This window comes from Phacochoerus africanus, chromosome 3 (assembly GCF_016906955.1).
Source record: "Phacochoerus africanus isolate WHEZ1 chromosome 3, ROS_Pafr_v1, whole genome shotgun sequence".
NCBI classification, from domain to species: domain Eukaryota; kingdom Metazoa; phylum Chordata; class Mammalia; order Artiodactyla; family Suidae; genus Phacochoerus; species Phacochoerus africanus.
The window spans coordinates 201,143,872-201,162,470 of NC_062546.1; the positions used below are offsets into that span (position 1 = coordinate 201,143,872).

General features: G+C 53.9%; 1 protein-coding gene across 9 annotated transcripts in view; it reads left to right on the forward strand.

Annotated features, from left to right (window-relative positions):
• The window catches only part of AGAP1 (ArfGAP with GTPase domain, ankyrin repeat and PH domain 1), a 566,173-nt gene that overhangs the window by 195,801 nt on the left and 351,773 nt on the right, over positions 1-18,599 (forward strand). For 5 of the 9 annotated variants that reach the window (XM_047773835.1, XM_047773837.1, XM_047773831.1 and 2 more), the window contains exon 4: positions 378-389. The exons of the other annotated variants lie outside the window; for them this stretch is intronic. In XM_047773835.1, coding sequence (XP_047629791.1) covers positions 378-389 — 12 coding nt within the window. The remainder of the gene's footprint in view (positions 1-377; positions 390-18,599) is intronic. 9 annotated transcript variants of the gene reach the window in all.

The window sequence follows — 18,599 nt, forward strand, 5'->3', positions numbered from 1 at the left end:
GGCTTGGACAGTTCCCTGACCCGGGTGTCGAGCTTAGGCGTAATTTGTATGTACTGCTTTAGAGACCCGAGCCTTGCAGTTTCTCACCACTGTGTGTTTGAGTCCATCCCCCTTAGATGGCAGGACGAGCCTCGCGTAGTCACTTTGCATGAGACGAAGGTATTTCTGAGACTTTTGCTTCTTCAGTTAAGCTGTCCGTATTTGGGGGTTTGCTTTAAGTAAAGTGAGGATGTAATGCTAGGAAACCACTGAGCTCCTGTGTCCCCTAGTCAAGGAGTAAATTATATTTTCTCTCCGTGTAAGCTTTGAAAATCCAACTCTGAGACACTGAATTTCTGGTTCCTTCTTTTTCTTACTGGCTGTTCCATTCTTTGCAGATATGGATGCAGGTAACTATACATTTTCTTCATGGCAGCGCTTGTCTTGTTTGAAGAGAGGAGAGACAACTCTGTACTGTAGTCCTCCCTCCCCCCTCGTTCTGTGTGTCATCCTATTCTGTTTCATTTTATGCCTTTGTCTCTTTTAAGTTGAACATTCCACCCTGTTTTGTCCCTTAGCTGTCCCTTTAGCAGTAGTCCCGAGTAGCTTTCCGTGTTTCCCCGTAACACCTGTTCTCGCATTTAACGCTCGTCCTGGATCCTGTGTCACCACGCAGCCAAGGGCGGGAGGCGGGATGCTGAGGCCGTCTTGGCTTGGGGCTCTGCCACGACTTTGCGGAATGTTTCGGTCGTTTCCTAAAAATCTCGTGGCGGTCGTGTGAGGGAAGGGCCGCCTTTTTCCCTGTCCAGATTGGAAGGATGACTTCCGGGAGATTAGAAGTGAAGGTGCAAGTGGGGGAACCAGTGAGCGTGCACAGCCGGACACTGACACATGGATACAAATGCTAGAAGGTGGCAGATTTGGGGAGGCGAGAAAGTCGGACGTCTTTCCACCTTCCTTCCTGGACTCTGTCCCTGGGTCACGCTGGTCTCTCTGTTCCTTTGTGTCCGAGTGTGGATTTGAGTCGTCGTGATGATACCCGGGCGTCCTTGAGAGCTGTTCTCTCGGGGTTTCTGGTCATTCCCGGGGCGAGCGAGCGATGGTGTGGGTTGATGGCACCGGCTGCTGCTGGACCGAGAACCTGATTGCGAGTGAGGCCACGGCCTCAAGTTCCTGGCGGTTGCCCGGTCTGGGCTCCCGTGCTCAGCTCAGCGCCCGGTGTGGCCGCCCTCCCCTTCCCGCCTGGGGCCGTCTTGTCGTCACTGCGGCTTTTGCCCTTCTCCCGGGCCTTGGGTCTGAGCCTTCACATTCGGACTTGAGATTTCTTTGCAGTGGACTTAGATTTTGACGAGCACGGAGGCCTTTCTCCTGCACGTGTGCGCATCAGAAGTCCCAGCCATCCCCGCTGGGGGGACCTAAACGTGATCCAGTCGCCTCACTTGTTCAACTTTTCAAGTGACTCATTTTACGGCGGGAATTTCTCGGTATCTGTCCTCCAGTCTTCAGAATCCACGCTGCTAAAGGCGAGAGGCGTTCTCAATCGAAGCATCTCCCCCCTTGGTGGGCCCGGGCATGCGAGGCCCCCTCGGTCGGGAGACCGTGCTGTGCATGTCTCTTCTCTCCCCCTTCAGGCGCTGGCCCTGCCACCTGGCCTCTCCATGTGTGAGTCCAGGTCGGCGGATTGTTCTGGGTGCTTTCGGCTAGGGGAGCTGTGCCCAGTGGATGCGCTGATATCAGGTCCTGGGTCCTGAAAGGATGGTGAACAGGTGCCTCCTGCTGCCTGGAAGCCCTCAGTCCCTGTGAGCCCCTGGGTTTCGGGGGGCCAGGAACCAGGAACCAGGCAGGTGGCCGCGTCTCTGCCTCTCTCTGTGAGTCCAAGGAGCTGGCTCCCGTGTGCTGTCCACGTGCTGGGGCGAGCCCCATGGGGCAGCAGGAGAGAACCACGAGGGGTTGTTTCCCAAAGGAGAGCAGGGCTTTCTCGTCAGGTTCAGCACCTGAAGTTCTTGCTCCGTGTTGGGAGCCCGAGGCTGTAGAGTCTTCTCAGTCTTGTAAGATGCGTTGACGTCTGTCACTTCCCTGCACTCGCGTCATTGAGAAGCTTTACGCAGAGATTGTTAAGAGCTGCGTGTGCCCGGTTGTCACCCCGGTTTAAGGGCCGGCGGGACAGGAAGCCGATTCCAGCTCAGCCACACCTGCAGCTGCGTTCGTAGCACAGGGTCGGGTTAGGCAGAGCTGATGGCGTGTGTTGCGGGCGCCGGGCCGAGGGGTTTGGGCGCTGGGGGAGCTGCAAGGCTCTTGTCTTTTTCTGATGTTACTGTCACCTTCTGATCCATCCTCCTTTCCTCTTTCACCTGCTGGAGCGGCCAGCTGCCTCCCCCACGCCGGGCGGCAGCTGTAAATGGCAGGCGTGGCCGTGGGCTCTGTCTGTGCACACAGCTCAGTGGCGCTTCCTGCCCTTCCCCGGTCTGTACGCTGCCCTTCTTTGGGTTCAGTTAACGGGTAAACGTCCTTCAGGGTTACTCTGACCTGTGGCAGGGTAGGGTTAGGGTGGTTCAGGCCTTCTGTTCTCAGAAGAGATTCGGTCTCCTTAGAAAACCCACCTCTCGGAGCCGGCTGCCCCCCCGCCCCCGGCCAAAGTGCACTTTCCATCATGTCTCAGAGGAGGACACGGGGTGTGCTTTAAATTGTGTGATACAGCTTGGTCGTGATTTTATTCTTGCACCAAAGAGAGCTGACTCCCATGATTTAGGTTGAAATTTACGGATGGATTTGAATATTAATGTGTGTTTTTTAATTAGTGGGTTAATAATGCAAAAGTGGGAGGTCCCATTGTGACGTCTCTGCAAGGATGCGGGTTTGATCCCTGGCCTCGGTCAGTGGGTTAAGGATTTGGTGTTGCTCTGAGCTGTGGCGTAGGTCACAGATGCAGCTAGGACTCGGTGTTGCTGCGGCTGTGGTGTAGGCTGGTAGCTGCAGTTCTGGTTTGACCCCTAGCCTGGGAACTTCCATATGCTACAGGTATAGCCATAAAAAATAATAATAATAATAATAATAATAATAATAATAATAATAATAATAATGCAAAAGTGAGTAATCGCGTAGGGAGCCTGTCAGTGCGTGAAAGTCATCCAAAGAGTAAAGTGTTTGGGCAGGTAGATACCCTTTGAGGCCGTGTGGTGTGTGTGTGTGTGTGTGTGTGGAGAGTGTGAGAGAGAGAGACGTGTGTGTATCCAGGTCCTAGGGCTGCCGGGACACTTGACCCCAGCAGCTGGCATTGGACAGTCCAGGTGTGTCCTCACCTCTCTGGAGGCCGGGAGGCTGAGCTCAGGGTGCTGACAGGTGGGCTCCTGGAGGCCCTACTGGAGAAGCCATGTCCCTGGACCCGAGGACACAGGGCTCCAGTCTGCCTTGTCCCCGTGCCTGTGTCCGCATTCTCCTCATTCCGTGGAGATCCTGTCTTTGGACTTGGGTCCGCCCTGCTCTAGTGTGACTGCATTTTGATCACATTTGCAAAGGCCCTGTCTCCAAATAAGGTCACATCACAGGTATCAGGGGTCAGGACTCATGCATTTTTAGGGGACAGAATGTGTGTATGTCACACATATCCAGTGTTTCAGCGGAAGTGCACTCAAAACTATTGAAGCTGCCCTGTTACTGCTTGGTGACAAGAAGGACAGTTGGCTGCCCAGACCTTCCTGGCCGCACTGCTGGTGTCCTGGAAGGTCACAGAGATTAGGTTAGCCTCTCCAGCCTTCACACGGCTGATGGCATTGCACAGCTGTCACTCCCTTTGGATGGAAAGAATCGGATGCAGATCGCTCCTTTGCCAAGAGTGCCCTATTAATGGCTGCTCATTAGAGGGGAGGGAGGGGCTTGTAATTTGAGTTTCCGCCTTGTGTGTCTGTGAGCGGGAGTCTGCTGTGCACCCCGCCTCCCCCACCACAGACCCCATGTGTCTGCCGCTGGTTTTCACTTTCTCCCTTCAAAATTAAAAAACAAAAAACAAGCTGCGCAGTGTTACATGGGAATTTGATGGAAGGGCCACCTGGAACACTTCTCCTTGTTGAGGGGGGAGACCACAGTGTCTCCAAGAGCTGCTGCCCCCAGACCTCGCCGTGACATCTCTGTGTGCTGCTCCTTTTGTGCCTCGCGCCTTGAGCTGTGCAGAGAGGCACCTGGAGCTTGAGTGGCCTGTCCTGGCAGCTGCCTTCCCGGAGGGGGTGGAGGGGCAGGGGGTGTAGGGGCAGGGGCCGGCCAGCTCCGAGAGGCACTCAGCTGCCGAGGGGATTGGCAAGCGGATGTAAAGTTCCTGGAAACAAACTAAAAAACATCCAGAGACCTTCCTTACTGTGCTGATAGAGTGGGTGGCTCCTGGCTAATTCGTTAAGGAATTACAGGCCACCAGAAGGGGGACAAGTGCCAGGATGATGCCAGGCGGTCAAATCTGGGGTGAATCTTCAGCCAGGTGGGAAGTGGGTGGGAGGAGCCTGCAGTGGGTGGGTAAACCCTCAACCGAGTGGGAGGAGCCTGCAGTGGGTTGGGTAAACCCTCAGCCAGGTGGGAGGCCAGGACAGTGAGGGTCCCGGCTCACCACCTGCTGCAGAGAAGGGCCTTGGCCAGGTGTGTGCTGGGGAGCGGCTGGCCGTGAGCAGCTGATGCCTCGGTTGAAGGCATCTTCAGCTTCCTGTAGGCTCTTTACCAATTCCCGCTTCGGGGTGAGTGCTTCGAGCGGCCAGCAGGTTCCTGGCCACGAGCCTGATCGCGGGGTACATGCCGGTGTGAGCGCCGCCACCGCACGGCCTGTCCCTCGGGGGCAATGTCTTCCTGTGGCTCCACGCTCTGCCTCTTCCCAGCGGTGGCCGTGCAGGTGGAGTGGCAGCAGCCCGGCAGTTCCGGGCCAGCACACAGAAGACGCGAGCTTGTCTTAGATTGTGGGTCCTGCACCGTTCCTGTCACCACTGTAACAGACTGGGCCGTCTCAGGAGCCAGGGCGAAGAATTGAAGGTGGCTCCTCCCCTGGGGACTTGCTGGAGGACAGGGAGGGGAGGTCTTTGTCCTTCCTGAGCTGGAGGAAATCTTCTAAGATAGGAAATGAGGCTTTTTGGACGTGATGGAAATTCCAAGTGTGCCGTGGCTTTGAGCCTGGGTAGTAGGAAATACTCCGGGTATTCCCACGTCTTAAATTGTTCTCTTGTTCGTGTGGCTCATCAGGATGTACGGAGTTTGATCAAGACAGGGAGGTTTCATGGGAAGGAAGAACTGGCTCGCATTCTGGGGAGGGACATAGAAGTGCCCAGTGCGTCTGCCCACTGTGGGCTCCAGGGCGGTGAGGAAGGGTTGAGTGATTTGGGGGAGGAGTGGGAGCGACCAGGACCGGAAGGGAGCTCGGTGGAGTCCGGGAGCTGGAGTGTCTTGCCAAGAAGCTGGAGCCAGTCCTCAAGTGCGGGATCTCAGGGCTGGAGGCCACACACCCCTGCTCGGAGCCCCAGGCCTCCGTGTCAGGCCGCACTTGCCCGGGGCTGTCGAAGCCCGGGTTCCCCGCCTGCCTCAGGCACTTACTCTCCTTGTGGGTGAGTGACGCAGCCCCCTGCGTTTCAGCTTACCCTTCTCTGCTTCCCAGTGGTCGTAGGGACCAATAAGAGTGTGAGTGGGTACAAGACTCCGCTGGGGCCGCTGGCAGAGAGCGAGGGCTCAGGGACGTGGGTCCTGCCCCTTTGCTCCCGAACCTTCTCTTCCAGGTGGAGCCCCGCTGCCGCAGCAGGTCCCACAGCTGTGGCTTCAGGACCTCCTGTCTGTCGGGAGTGAGATCCGCTCCTCTGCTCGGGCTCTAGGCGTCCTTTGCCCTGGCCAAGCTCAGGCTGGTTTGATATGCCTGAGGTCATCTCTCCATGAGTGTGGTTATTCTGGCAGCTTCCAGTAAAGCTCAGGTCATGCCTGCAGACAGATACCTGGGACCTAATTGTGTCATTTGGAGACTAGAGAAAGTTAGGGACTTCCAAGTAGGCTGGCCCCACCCAGGTGTTGTAGGTGGGGCCTGAGCTTGGTGAGGTCTCTGTCACAGCCGGGGTGGCAGTGCCATGTGAGCTGCAGTGCATTGTCAGGGGCTTCCCTGGTGGGACGTGGCTCAGTGTGTGGTTTTCAGGGTAACTGGCCTGGGGTTCCCGCTGTGCTCTGCCTGCTCCCAGCTGGGATGTCACATGCCGGCCGTGGATCTGGGGGTCCCTTCCTCCAGTGACAGGGGCCTGCCGGCTGCCAGGTCACCGCGAGCTGGACATCCTTCTGTTAGTCTTGCCACATCCCCTCAGGACTCTGCCTGAAATGGTTTTCAGGCAGATGTGTCCACCGTCAGGGTAGTAAAAGCGTTTTCAGGAGCATGTGCATCCTAAATCATTTTTTTTTTAAATGAATGTTTACTTCGTTTCTTAGAAACAAGCCATGTGGTAAATAGCAGCCTTATTTTCTAGGACACATGAAATACATTTAAACTGTCAGCTCCAAAGACCCTTTCCAAATCAAATAAACCTAAAAAAAAAATTTTGTCAGCTACCACTGCTCAACAGATGTCAGGCTTATTTCTAAACACGTCCTTGGGTGCTGTTTAATGTTCCAACGAACACAATCTGTAAACGCTAATAAAATTGGAGTAGTTTTGAAATCTAGCCAGTTAAGTTTTTCAGCATAATTCTCCATGTTACTTGCAACCAAGTGATTATAAGTACATGATACCTTTTTTTTTTTTTTTAATGAGGATTATCGGAAACCTTACAGTTACGAGCCTGCTGATAGATTAGCTTAATAGATAAAGCACAAGTCTGATCAGCCATCTTTCATTATTCCACATGCTAACCCTAGAAATAGCCTCGCCTCTCATCATTGTCCTCATCTTTATAACTCCGTCCCCTCACATAAGCCCTTTCGAGGGTCAGGTGATAATGCCTACACTAGGTGAAGGATACTAAAATTATCCCTAGAACGTCAAAGGAATAATTACAGAGAAGCAGGGTCTACTTATTTTGAGCAAGAAGAAGAAAGCTGTAAAATGAGAATAAGGAGGTTCTCTGTTTTTGGCACTGACAAAACTGGCAGGACAAAATGTGTTTCTGAATTGGTTGTTTGGAACTCAGAACACCTCGTCCTGTATTGTTATAATTGATTCAGCAAGAAACCGAGGGCCTACTGAGAGCTGGGCGCTGCGCCTGCGGTCAGCGTGTGCGTTCCAGGGAGAAGAGGCTTCTGGATGAATGACTAATTCAAGGTATTGGGTCCCACCTGGTCAGCTGAGACGCTGTGCCTGCTGGCTTCTGCCGGGCAGCGTTCCCGGGGCCCAGGATGCCCACAGATGCCCGTCCATGTCCCTGGAGTCACCGAAGCCCAAAACAGTGTAATGCAGGCTGCGGACACAACTGTTGCTTTCCCTGAGGCGCCTCAGGGCTGCAGAGGTTGTTACACAACCATTTCTGGAAGAGGAAAAAGGAGAGGTCTGGAAAGTCGCACCTTCGAAATTACTAGTCATTTTTTTCTAGAGAAATTTTAACTCCGAAGGGTTGTTGTTGTTGTTGCTGGCTGCACCCGTGGCATGCGGAAGTTCCCAGGCCAGGGATCAAACCCATGCCACAGCCGACCCAAGCTGCAGCCATGATATGCTGGGTCCCTAACCCACTGAGCCACCAGGGAACTCCCGCAAGGTGGTTTTTAGAACTTTAGGTGCATGACTTTATTGCCTCTTGGAAAACTGTCACTGCCTCTGTCAAAGCTGAACCATGAGCAAGTGTCTTCTCGGTGTTTTCCTCTGTTGCTGCATCTGCCCACGTCCCTGGGCCCTGACTGCACCATCTCGCTGGCAGCCAGCCAGTCCCCACTCGCCCAGGCAGCTGACCTCGAAGCCGCAGGGTCCGTGTTCTCTGCCATGGTGTGGACTCTCCTGGTTGCAGGGGATGACCTGCTTGACTAACCTTCAATGGAAAGGGGGGCTTATCAACTCCTGTACCTGGAGCAGCTCAAGGGATGGATTTAGAGCTTAGGAAGGACCCTGGTCCACTGATCCACGTGGACTGGTGAGGAGCCTGCCTTGCCTCCTTCTTGGGTCTCCCTGCTCGGTGCCCGGCAGCTCTCGGCGGCCTCAGGACCGCTCGGTCCCCAGGACTCATGCCTGCTAGGGATGAAGAGTTGAGTGTTTTTCTCCGCAGCAAGAGCAAAAGACTCAGGCAGCTCTGATGGGCCTTGCTCAAGTCGCACACATTTTCCGAGTTGTCACCCGCGGGCTCTTTGTAAAGGCCTGTCGCCCTTTATGCAGGGGACACCGCCCCCGCGACTGGATGAGTGGGTGCTGTTGGCACGCCCCTCTTTGCTGCCTCTGGCAGCTCTTCCTCTGGCTTCTACCGTCTCACCTCTTCCCCCACCTGTTTTATTGGTGCCAGGGGGCAGGGGGAGGTCGAAGACTCACGGCCAGTCCTCAGCCGAGGCGAGCCGACCACAGGGTGGGCAGAGAAGGGCGTGCGGGGTGGGCAGTGCCCGCGGCTGTGGGTCGGGTGAGAGGCGTACGTTCCAGATGGGCCCTGGTGTTGACGGGAAAGTGCGGCCCCCACGTTCCGTGGCCGGTGGGAGACGGGACAGCTGCTGGGGGAAGACGTCGCATCCTGTCCATGACCCCGTAAGTCACGCTGGCCGGGCATTAGAGCTGTACCTGCAGCCTTCCATTCAGGGTCACGGCGGCCCCCCAGGGCCAGGGCCTGGGGGGGACAGAGGAGAAGTTAAACACCGGCTGCTGAACAGGCCACGTCCCCGAAAAGAATGACAGGAGGGGGTCTGCGGTGATGAGGGCGACCACGCTGTGCCCCACGCAGGCACGTCGTGCAGGAGCCCGGACCCCGCCCCGAGAGCTGGGGTGTCGAGGGAGCCGGATCCAAGGAGGACTGGGACCGGCTGGGTGTGCGTGCGCGTGCGTGCGTGTGCGTGCGTGTGCACAGCACGTTCAGTTCCCCGTCACCTACAAAGGCGACAGCTGACATGGTTGCGGTGGTCTGGCGGAGGGAATTCTTCGACGGCTGACCCAGATTCGGCTCCCAGTGTCATCTTTCATCATCACAGCCTGCCCCCCGGCGACCTGTGTGGGGAAGGGTTCTGAGCCAGGGTCTCGGTTCAGGGGGAGCCCTGTGTGTGGCACAGGGTCATGCCTGCCCTGCCTCTGCCAGCTGCTGCCCGTGGGGACAGCACGTGTGGGCAGCATGTGATCCTTTTCTGAGCCCCTGTTCTTGTTGTTTGGCTGCTTCACAAACCAGCGAGACCACAAACAAAGGAAGAAAGTGGCACGGCCCTTTGAGGGCCACCTGCGTGGCTAAGTGTGTTGGAAGTGAAGAGTGTGTGCGGAGGGGGCGGGACGTGGTGTGACCTCGCCTCATGCCAGCAGGATCTCCAGGTACCCCAGGCTGGGTGTGCTTCTGCCTTTGCCCTTGAGGGTAGGAGGATGCTGAGGGGCCTCAGGGCCAGACCTCAGGGCTCCTGGCAGTCCTCATGCCAGCACCGGGCTTTGGAGAGGGACACAGGAGGGCAGATGGAAAGGCTCCTCAGAGCACCTGGACGTGGCCATGGGCTCCCGTAACGTGGGAGTGAGCTGTGAGGACCCGAATACCACAGGGCCCTCTGCTGCCCCATCGGGAGGGGCGGCAGCTTATTAGTCTTAAGAAACACTGGCTGTAGGCTGTGCCCTGGCCTGCGTTCTGACTTGGGCAGGAGCCCGGCTGCACCAGTAGTAGAGGGAAGCCCAGTGTGTGCCAAGGTCTAGATGCAGGAGCTCCTGGGTCTGGCAGGACTTGCACTCAAGTCCACCCAAGAGAGAGACAGACAGGCGGGCACGCCCACACCTGAGGCAGGGTCCTGTTTCCTGCCAGCCCGAAGGCAAGCTTTGCTGCAGGGCTTGGTGGTGTCCATTGTACAGGCTGCTGTCCCCAGATACCAGAGCTCCCTCTAGGATGGGGACCAGGACCTGGGGACAGGACCTGGCTGGATCCCTTCTGCGAAATGCTTCCACCGGTTCCCGAGGGATGAGACCCTTCCAAAGAGGGTTCCCCCTGACCCCACGCCCCGCGAAACCCCTGTCTGCCCAGGAAATGGAAGCTGACAGTCCCACAGTAAGTGCCTTGTGTCCCTGTGACCTCTGCAGAAATAGCACAGATGAGCTGGCCCTCCCACAGCCACCCCTGCAGGAGTTCGGGAGGATTGCTGCATTTTTAAAGGTTCGTAAAAAATAAATAAACAAAAACAACCCCCCGCAGAAACAAGGCTCCTGCCCGCAAGGCCTGAAGCGTTTACTGTTTGGTGGCCCTTCTCGGAGACATTTGGTCCCCCCTGCTCTGCAGTGTGTCAACACATCAAGTCTTAAACTGCAGCGGGTTTCTGGGTTTCTCCATATGGTCCAGTCGCACAACCACCGCCCTGTTGGCGTGTCTTGAGACAAACACCTGCTTTATATCCAGAGACGTGTGTCTGAACAGACAGTTCCAAAGCCAAAACTTGGACACGTTCATTCTACAATTGCGTATTCAAAACTAGTTTGCCCCACACAAATTATTTTCTTTAATAAAAAGACCATTTTCACGGGGGCAATACCCGTTTCGAAAAAGCCCGAGGAACTCAGTAAGAGACCATTTGCCTGTGTCCTCTTAGCTGCACAACCTTCCAAACCGCTGGCTTCTGCTGGTGGGCGCGTTTCACAGTCACCTTTCTGAGGCTCCCACCTGTGGACACCCCTCCGACTGCAGGTGGTAGGATGTGGCCTCCACCTGGGCTCTTTCTCCTGCATCTGCTGTACTTTTTATAATTTATCCTTTTTCATGCTTAAAATAAGTGTACAGAATATTAAAAATAAAACAACCTTAAGTACATTTTCCCCCAAGGAAACAAATGTGCATGACTAAATGTATCCCAGTTACCGCCAGACTATTTCAGAGACCATGGTAGATGCTGGAATGTTCGAGCCGCCCACAGCAGTGGGTGTTGGAACGTCTCCAGCAGACAGCTGTCTTCTTTGGTTACACAGGCAGACCTCATGTTATTGGCACTTCTCAGATATTGCTTTTTTTTAAAAAAAAACAAACTTTTTTTTAGGAGAATAAGAAAAAAACAAATTGAAGGTTCGCAGCAGCCCTGCACTAATCGAGTCTGTTGGTGCCTTTTTTTTCCTACAGCATTTTGCTCACTTTGCGTCTCTGTATCACTTTTTGATAATTCTTGCCATATTTCAAACCCTCTACCAGCAGAAAGATTATCACTCACTGAAGGCTCAGATGATGGTCTGAATTTTTAGTAGTATTCTCTTTATCCTTTTTTTTTTTTTTAATGGCAGCATCTGTAGCATATGGAGGTTCCCAGGCTAGGGGTCAAATGGGAGCTGCTGCGGGTGCCGGCCTACACCGCAGCCACAGCAATGCAGGTTCCAAGCCGTGTTTGTGACCTACTCCACAGCTCACGGCAACGCTGGATCCTTAACCCACGGAGCAAGACCAGGGATCGATCCCGCGGTCCTCATGGATACTATTTGGATTTTCTACCACGGAGCCACGGCGGGAACTCCCTTGAGTGGTATTTTTAAATGAAGGCCTGCACGGTGTTCTTTGAGACGTGATGCTTGCACCGTTGCTGGACCACTGCAGCCTGGCGGAAACACAGCGTCTGCGCCCTGGGAAGCCGAGACCTCCCTGTGACCATTTTCCAGCGCCGTGTGCTTTATTGCAGGGGTCAGAACTGACCCCACAGGTCTGCCTGTCTGGTAGGTTTTATATGAAGGGCCTGTTCCCTCCTTCCAAGGACTGACTCCAAGACAGCCCGCCACCCATCCGCTGGGTGGGTTCCCAGTAGGTTGTGGGGCTCAGGCTGTCTCTGCTCCCAGCACCCCCTATACTCCCAGCTCCCTCTTTCTCTGGCTGCAGAAAGAGGTTGACAGTCAGAGGCTCTGTCTTGTTCCCTGTGTGCCCGGCCCAGCGCTGTGCCGAGCCCGTGACGGGGCGGGCTCTGTCCTTGCTGATGGCTGGTTCCAAAGACTGAGGTTTTACTGCCACGGTCAGGAGCTGACCAGTGGGCAGGGCGAGCCTGTGAGAGACCTCTCACAGGTACCGAGAGAGCCAAACTGTCACCGGCCGAGGGTCCCTCAGACCCTCCCCCTTGGTTCCGCTGTCCCTTGCTCTAAGGTTAGACTCCCCCTACACTTGATGGGTACTGAGGCTTACGGGGACGTGCTCCCGGAGGCCCCATCCATCTCAAGAGCTGTTTCGACCTGCGGAAAAGAATACTACCCCTATCTTCCAGAAGGCGTGGAATTATGACCGAATTAGCGGGTTTTCATCTGGGCATCTGCAAGACGCACATGTTTCCTCCTCTGCTCGCCGTGGTCTTGCTACTTCCTTGTCCTTGAATTTGACCTTGGAACCCTCCCTCAGCAGGCGGTTCCCCCTGGGAAGTCACAGCATTGTCCCTGTGCCATGGCAGTTGTGAGTTGGTGTTTCTGAGGCCCCTGTATGGTTCGGGGAGCCTGACAGCGGACCCGGGCCTACTCCTGCCCCTCGCTGGGGCTACCAAGGCCGGTGCAGGTGCTACTGCAATTCTCACTTAAGGAAACTGAGGCACCAGGGGCTCCCCGAGCGGCTCAAATTCACCTGACTCAGAGGTTGACCTTGGTGGGTGGCCATGGGCTGCTTCCTCTGCACGTATTCCACCCCTGCCCCAGCCACACACACACACACACACACACACACACACACACACACACTGCTGTCCTGAAAGGACCACACACACACACACACACACTGCTGTCCTGAAAGGACCACTGCCACCTAGCGGCTCAGCAGCCAGGTTCAGGGGCCTCAGAAGGACCTCGGGTCACCACGTCTCCTGAGTGCTGGGCAGTGGCGGCCACCGCCTGTCCCTGGAGCAGCTGTTGGGGAAAGTACTGAGGTCGGTGGAGGAGCGTGTACTTGGAGGTGGGAGGGTGGGCTTAACCTCCAAAAACAGCCTTGCAGGGAAGTCTGAGGGTGTGCAACCAGGGCAGCGGGAGTGGGCCTGGGGTCCGAGCTTAAGCTCCGTCAAGCCCCTGAGGAGTGGACAGGCGACAGGCCTGGGGGCCGGCATCACACCTGGAGCGTGACTGAGGCCAGCGGGGACCTGGCTTCCCTTTCCAGAGCACCCCCTGTCCTTTGGGCATCTCCGCAGGCAAAGGATGCCTTGGGCTCCAGGACCTGCCTGCTCTCTGGGGCTGCTGACAGGGTTGGGCATACTTTAATCTTTGCAGTATCTGAGGTTCTGCAGCTGTGACTATGGAGGATGTTTTATTGGGATAAGGCTATTTTACAGCAACTTTAGTGTTTCTGGCAGGAAAGAGCTAATAAAATTTCATCAGAGTGCCATTGGGTCTGTCCCTGGATGTGGATGATTGGAGGCTGGTCCAGGTAGGTCATCCAGCCTCCACCTGCCCAGGCTTCCCCTGTTTATCTTGGTCTTCAAAAGATCGCATTTGGGAGTTCCTGTCATGGCGCAGTGGAAATGAAGCCGACTAGGAACCATGAGGTTTGGGGTTCGATCCCCGGCCTCGCTCAGTGTGTTAAGGATCCAGCATTGCCGTGAGCTGTGTGGTAGGTTGCAGACGCTGGTCAGATCCCGCGTTGCTGTGGCTCTGGCGTAGGCCAGCGGCTACAGCTCCAACTAGACCCCTAGCCTGGGAACCTCCATAGGCCTCAGGTGCAGCCCTAGAAAAAACCAAAACGACAAAAAAAGAAAAAAAAAAGATTGCATTTGGAGGCGAGACCTCTGAATGGGCTTCATGTGTTAAGCTGCTAATTGATGTTTCCCTCAAAGTTCTTGGAAGTGAAGATGTCAGGACGTTGAATGTAATATTGGGCAACAAACCACTTCCTCAAACATCAGTTTTCCGGTTTCTTTTTGGAGCAGCAGTCCCACTGGTACAAAGTGATTTCCGTAGATCTCTGATACGTCATGATGAATAAACTTGCACGAGTTCTCGTTTATAAATTTCTGACCCCTTATCAGAGATAAGGAAGCAGTTTTTATGAACAGAAAATAGGGCTTTGGGGGTCCCCCTCTCAGTTTTCTGTCTGCCTTTTCATGCAATTAATTTTTGCTTTTATTTGCTTGATGTTAGGACAACCTGAGCTACACAGGTGACATACTACATGTGTGTACACACATATGTAGGTGTGTATATATACACGTGTGTGTGTATGTATGTTTGTATGCGCATGTACACATACACACACCTTACTTGCCAGTTCAAGGTCTTCTTCCGTTAACTAGATCCAGAACCACTGGAGGGTAGCAACAGTGGACTCTTGAAATTCCAGATTGAATCAATGGAAGCAGCCACTCTCATTCCATAGACCCGTTCAGGTAGGCGCCCCTAGGCTGGTTAGCACTAAATGCCCTGTGACAGCCCCAAGACTCGGCTGCTTACCTATTCGCTTGTCATTGCTTAACCGACTCGCGGCCCACAGAAAGTTGTCACCGCACGTGTGCCCGCCTTGACTGTCACGAGAAGGTGGGACACGTCCCAGAGCAGGTTGCTCTCGAGGTTGCACAGACGATTGCTGGACAAGGTTTTTACAACCGTGGACACAGGAGGCCAAGGCCGGGTGTCATTTACCCTGAAAATCATTGTGAGACACCAGTCTTCGGCCTCTTGAGGGCATCACCTCTGCACGAAGGTGAGCTGCTGTTACAGCAGGGCACTGCCCTCCCCAGGCACCTGCTGGATGCCCTTCACCAGGTTGCCCGCCCCCCGTGGGGCGTGGAAGGGTCTTGTCCCTCCCCTCGGGGTCCCCTCCTGTGGTCTGGGGGGCGCTCTGCCTCTAGACAGCCTTTGCAGGGCCTCCTGGCTGCCTCTCCGCAGGGCCCCGGCCCCCTTGGGTTTGGGAGCCCCTCAGCACCCAGCTCTAGCGTCCGCCTTTGTATTCCCCAGGCCAGTGAGCCCCAGGCTGGTTAAGTGAAGCTTTGCTTTTCCTGGTGGATCGTGATTTGTTTTTCTGGTGTTCACTTCTCCCCCCTCCTTTTATTAGAAATGGAAGAAAGGGAGTTCAGCCGTCACGAAGTTCAGGTTTTCATCTTACCCGGGAACTTTGAAGTCTTTCCTCATCTTCCCTCTTTATTCTGCTCAGGTCTGGGTGAAATTAAGCCATTAGACACCCCGGCCTGGGTGCTGAGTCCTCCTTGATTTCACCCCAAGTGGCAACCCTGAGCTAGGTGAACTGCCTAGCGGTTACCATGCAGTAATCGGGTCCTTACTAGTAGGATGTTTTTATAGTAGTCTCCCCCCGCCACGCCCCCAAACGACGTAAAACTTTTTAAAACTTGGCAGAGGAAATAAAGTCGGGTTTGGTTAAATTTGGTAAACAAATATGTTGCCAATGAAAACTTTTGTACCCCCGGGGTAAAAATAACATAGGATCCCAAATTCCTTTTAAATGTCAGGATACGAAACGTTTTCACAATCTCGGTAATAGATACCTGACTCAGGATTTTTATCAAAGTTAAAAAAGCAAGATTAATTTTTAAAAATTGCTGGCACATGCACGATTAAATTTTTTTCTGTTCTCCCAGGGAGAAATAAAAAGCTTAATAGTTCTCCTCAGTGGATTCCTTTCACCCCGCCGGCTGTAAGTTAGAAAACAACGCGCTTTGTAGAATCTCTATTTTATCACGGAGCTAAGTAAGAAGAAAGTTTTAGACAAATGTTAAAAACGACAAGAACCTTGGGAGTTCCCTGGTGGTCTAGTGGTTAGGATCCAGCATCTTCACCACTGTGGCCTGGGTTCAGTCCCTGGTCTGGGAACTGAGATCCCACCTTGAGCTGCACACTGTGGCCAAAAAAAGCCTGTTTCACTTGGGAATGGCCCTGATGAAACATTAAAAATTACCACTTAAAAAAATGAAAAACTCAGAGTTCCTGTTGTACAAAGCCAAATAGTATCCACGAGGACATGGGTTCGGTCCCTGGCCTCGCTCGGTGGGCTGAGCCTCCTGCCTTGCCCTGAGCTGAGGTGTTGGTCAAAGACGGGGCTCGGATCTGGCGTGGATGTGGCTCTGGTGTAGGCTGGCAACTGCAGCTCTGATTCAACCCCTAACCTGGAAACTTCTATATGCCACAGGTTACGGCCCTAAAAAGACCAAATAAATCAATAAGTAAAAGCCAGGAGCCTCTAAACCATGCCTCCCAAGAGACTCGGGTGCCCCCTGTGGTGGAGACCACATGCAGGGCCGGCCTGTACCTGTGGGAAGGGTCACAGCAGCTGGACTGGGCGATCCGGGGCTGGACCAGTGCCTCGCCCCTTGCTGATGGGAAATGGTGTGTGCTCTAGTGCAGTTTTAACCTCAAGAATGACAGGCAGCCTTGTCTTGTGCATGGAGAACTAAAGATGGACAACCCGCAGGTGAAACGTGAGACAGTGATGGGCAGGTCTCTTTCTTTGCCGTTCCTTACACGTGGGGAAGGTCTTTGGAGCTGGAGACAGCTCCCTTCTGGCGTCGTAAGTGGAGTAAGAACTGCCCCTCCCCGCCGCCACTGCGGACAGTGTGTGTCATGAACGGTCTTAGCAGAAATGCACGTGGAGGAGAGGAGAGCTGAGAATCCGTCAGCACGTCTAGGTTTGGGGCTCACGCTGCAGTCTCCTGGTTGCGGGGGTATCGGTCGGTGTCAGAACTTCTCTTCCACCCCCGTAGGTGCGGGTGTTGACGGGGCTCCTGTATCACAAGATGCCGTGAGGAATAATGGCCATGACGTGGGACGAGAAGGGCTCTCGAAACTCCAAAGTATCATAAGGCTTGCTGCTCCCTGGAGCGCTGCTGTGGGACCGTAAGGATATGTTAGCAGCCTTCAGCCCAGTGAGCCAGAAAGACAGCGACAGAAAAGTCAGACGTCTCTTGGAGGGTTTACTGCCAACAACACTTTCTCTTTTAAATGAGAATTCGTTTTTCTCTTTTTCCCCCTTAAAGCAGAAATGCCAAAGCAGGTGAGATGGCGATACCTCTCGGGTATAGACAGTCCTTGTGTTGAGTGGGGCTTCACTGCAGATCCATCCTACCCAGCCGAGTCGAAATAGCACCTACGCCAGCATCCCAGATTCCAAACTGGTCCCCACAGCATGAGGCCAGGATTCAGGGGGGTGACCTTGAAACCTTGACCTTGAAGCCTTGAGAGGAATTGGTTACCCTTAAGTTCTTTTTCAAGATACTAAAAACACAACAACTGACCTCTTCTTCCTGGTGTGCGATTCACGGCACATCCCTGTCGGCATCTCTGTTCTTGGTGGGGTGTGTTCTGGTCCATCCGTTACCCATTTCTGGAAGAAATGAAGGCTTTGACTCGCTTAAGAATGTAAGCTCAAGGGCAAACAAAGGCAACCAGGGCGGGTTTCTGGAAACTCTGAAAACTAGCCTTTGGGTGAACCAGGAATGTAATAAGTTGGAGGGGAGGTTGGGTCCCGACAGGAAGGATGTCCTCGCTCTGCTCAGATGAGGTGGAAGCAGCCCTTCCCCTGTCCAGCAAAACTCAGTTAAGAAAATCAAGCCCTGGGGTTCCCGTCGTGGCTCCGCAGGAACGAACCTGACTGGTGTCCATGAGGACTTGGTTTGATCCTTGGCCTGATCCGTAGGTTAAGGATCCCAGCATTTCCTCGAGCTGTGGTGTAGGCCGGCAGCCGCAGCTCCGATTCGACCCCTAGCCTGAGAACCTCCATGTGCCGCACCTGCGGCCCTAAAAAGACAACAACAGCAAAAACATCAAGCCCTGAAATGAACCTGCTTCTCTCCACCCATCTCTGCCTATTGACTGAATACCTAAGGCGGTGCTGTTTATCTCTGCCGACTTCACCGCATTTTTGGGAGGGATGGATTGAAGTCAGAAGGGGCCTCTGTTTTCCCCTTCCATGGAGATGTTATCACAGGTACAGGACCCAGGTGGCCCCGTGGACTCGGAGGGCAGGCAGCTGCCTGTGGGGCCCTGCACACCTCTGCACAGGTGGTTGGTGCCAAACTTGTGTCACTGGCTCCGAATACAGGGGTCAGGTTTGGGTACACTTTCTAAAAATAAAATTATCCCTGAGGCAGTTTAAGATTATGTAATACTATCTGGCAGTCAGAGAAGGTTGACAGCCATTCCTGTAACAAGTTTATAGTGTGGGCTGTGGGCCAGACTGTGCATTAAGGGCTAGAAATACAGAGCTGGATAAAATAGACCTGCACGGATGTACAGCCAGCACCCGGTAGTTCCACATCCCAGATTTAGCCAAGCACGGATCGAAAATATTCGGCCAAAAAAGAAAAAAAAAATTACAGGAAGTCTCTAAAAACAAAACATGAATTTGTCTCATGTTAGCAACTATTTATGTGGCATTTATGTGGTACTTAGGACTGTACATGGCATTTACACTATATTAGATATTGCAGGTAATCTGGAGATGATTTAAAGAATCCAGGAGGATGTGTGTAGGTTATGTGAAAATACTATGCCATTTTATTTTATTTATTCATCTCTTTTGTCTTTTTAGGGCCATACCCTCCTGGAAGTTCCCAGGCTAGGGGTCGAATCGGAGCTGTAGCTGCCCGCCTATACCACAGCCACAGCA